At 39.6% G+C, this 1,531-nt stretch overlaps 1 gene segment (V, D, J or C); it reads right to left on the bottom strand.

Moving 5' to 3' along the window:
- Window positions 1-853: 853 nt before the first annotated feature.
- On the bottom strand, window positions 854-1,441 carry LOC107701609 (Ig kappa chain V-III region NG9-like). The segment is given in 2 exon segments: window positions 854-1,188; window positions 1,368-1,441. Coding segments are annotated over 2 exon segments (384 nt in total).
- Between the last annotated feature and the right edge of the window lie 90 nt (window positions 1,442-1,531).

Raw genomic sequence — 1,531 nt, 5'->3', positions numbered from 1 at the left:
TGAAAGCCAGATGAGAGAATCAGATTAGTCAGACAATAAGTTACTGGTGAGACTCGATCATGAGTCAATGAGTCTGTTATAATAATGTGTTTGTTCAGGACTGATGATTTTCCTACTTAACAAAACTTACTCTGAATCCCTCAGAGCTCCAGTCAAATCCAGACATTGAAATATTATAAAGACAAGGGAAATCTTGGAAAATTGTTTACATTGTGATGGCAAGTTTTGCATGAATAAGCACCACACATTTATTTTTCTTCTAGACAATGTGAAATCTAGTAAGTGATATACAGTAGAATTATATTATATTTCCTTGGTATTGCCACATGTTTGTCACTTCTTAACTCCACCACCAGACGTCACACTCACCTGAACCCTGATTGTTCTCAAGTGTTTCTCATCAGCCTCATTAGACTGGCCTATTTAATAGCTGACCTCGTGTTCACTCAGTGTGAAGTGTTGCTTGTTTCACACTGTAATTCTGGGTGGTGTATTTGGATACACTCTTGGTATTATGACTCTAGATTTTGTAATCTTTGGATTCTGATCTTACACGGCCCCTACATGTCGTTTGCTTCTCTGCCTGTTTGCCTTGTTTTTGACCATCACCTGGTTTTGACTACTCTCTACATTCTCCTTGTTGTTTCTCCTAATACATTTCTGCATGTTCAGACCATTGTGCTCAGCCTAATGCTTCACAACTATATAATATAAATAAATAGTCTCTGAAAAGTTTAATATACTGTGTCATTGTGTTGTTTGTGATCCTCTCATCAGCAGCTGCAGTGTCTCTCAGCTGTATCAGTGCAGTCACTGTGACTCTGACTGACGGAGGTTTTTGTACGACTCTTTATCACTGTGTGAACACATATTTACTGTTGATGCTGTGGTAACTCATACAGTAATAATCTCCTGTATCTTCAGTCTGGACTCCACTGATGGTGAGAGAGAAATCACTTCCGTAGCTAGATCCACTGCCACTGAATCTAGATGGAGTTCCTGACTGGAGGCTGCTTGTGTAATATATGAGAAGTTTAGGAGCTTCTCCAGGTTTCTGCTGATACCAAGACACACAGTCACTACAGCCAGAAATCGGCTGACTGGTTTTACAGCTGATCGTAACAGTTTCTCCTTGTTTGATGGATTCTATTTCTGGATTCTGAGTCACTGTCACTTGGCCCCAGATCTCTGGCTGACTGGTTTTACATCTGATCGTAACAGTTTCTCCTTGTTTGATGGATTCTATTTCTGGATTCTGAGTCACTGTCACTTGTCCCCAGATCTCTGAAATAATACATTTGATTAATTTAGTGGTTATTGGACTGTACATAAGATGTGTGCAATGTTATTAAGTACAAAATATTTACCCTGAATGCAGAGCGTCAGTGTCCAGATGAGGATGATGATGTTGTTCATTGTTGTTGTTGTGTCTTGTGTGATGATGAAGATTGTGTTCTGTTCTGCTCTCAGTCATGAAGTGTTAAACTCACAGCACTATAAACACTCTCAGAGCACTGAAGCATGTGCTGAC

The sequence above is a fragment of the Sinocyclocheilus anshuiensis genome, unplaced genomic scaffold (genome assembly GCF_001515605.1).
Source record: "Sinocyclocheilus anshuiensis isolate Anshui unplaced genomic scaffold, SAMN03320099.WGS_v1.1 scaffold15747, whole genome shotgun sequence".
Taxonomy (NCBI): Eukaryota; Metazoa; Chordata; class Actinopteri; order Cypriniformes; family Cyprinidae; genus Sinocyclocheilus; species Sinocyclocheilus anshuiensis.
Note: the sequence above shows the minus strand (reverse complement) of the source record. Positions and strands in the feature narration are given on the sequence as shown.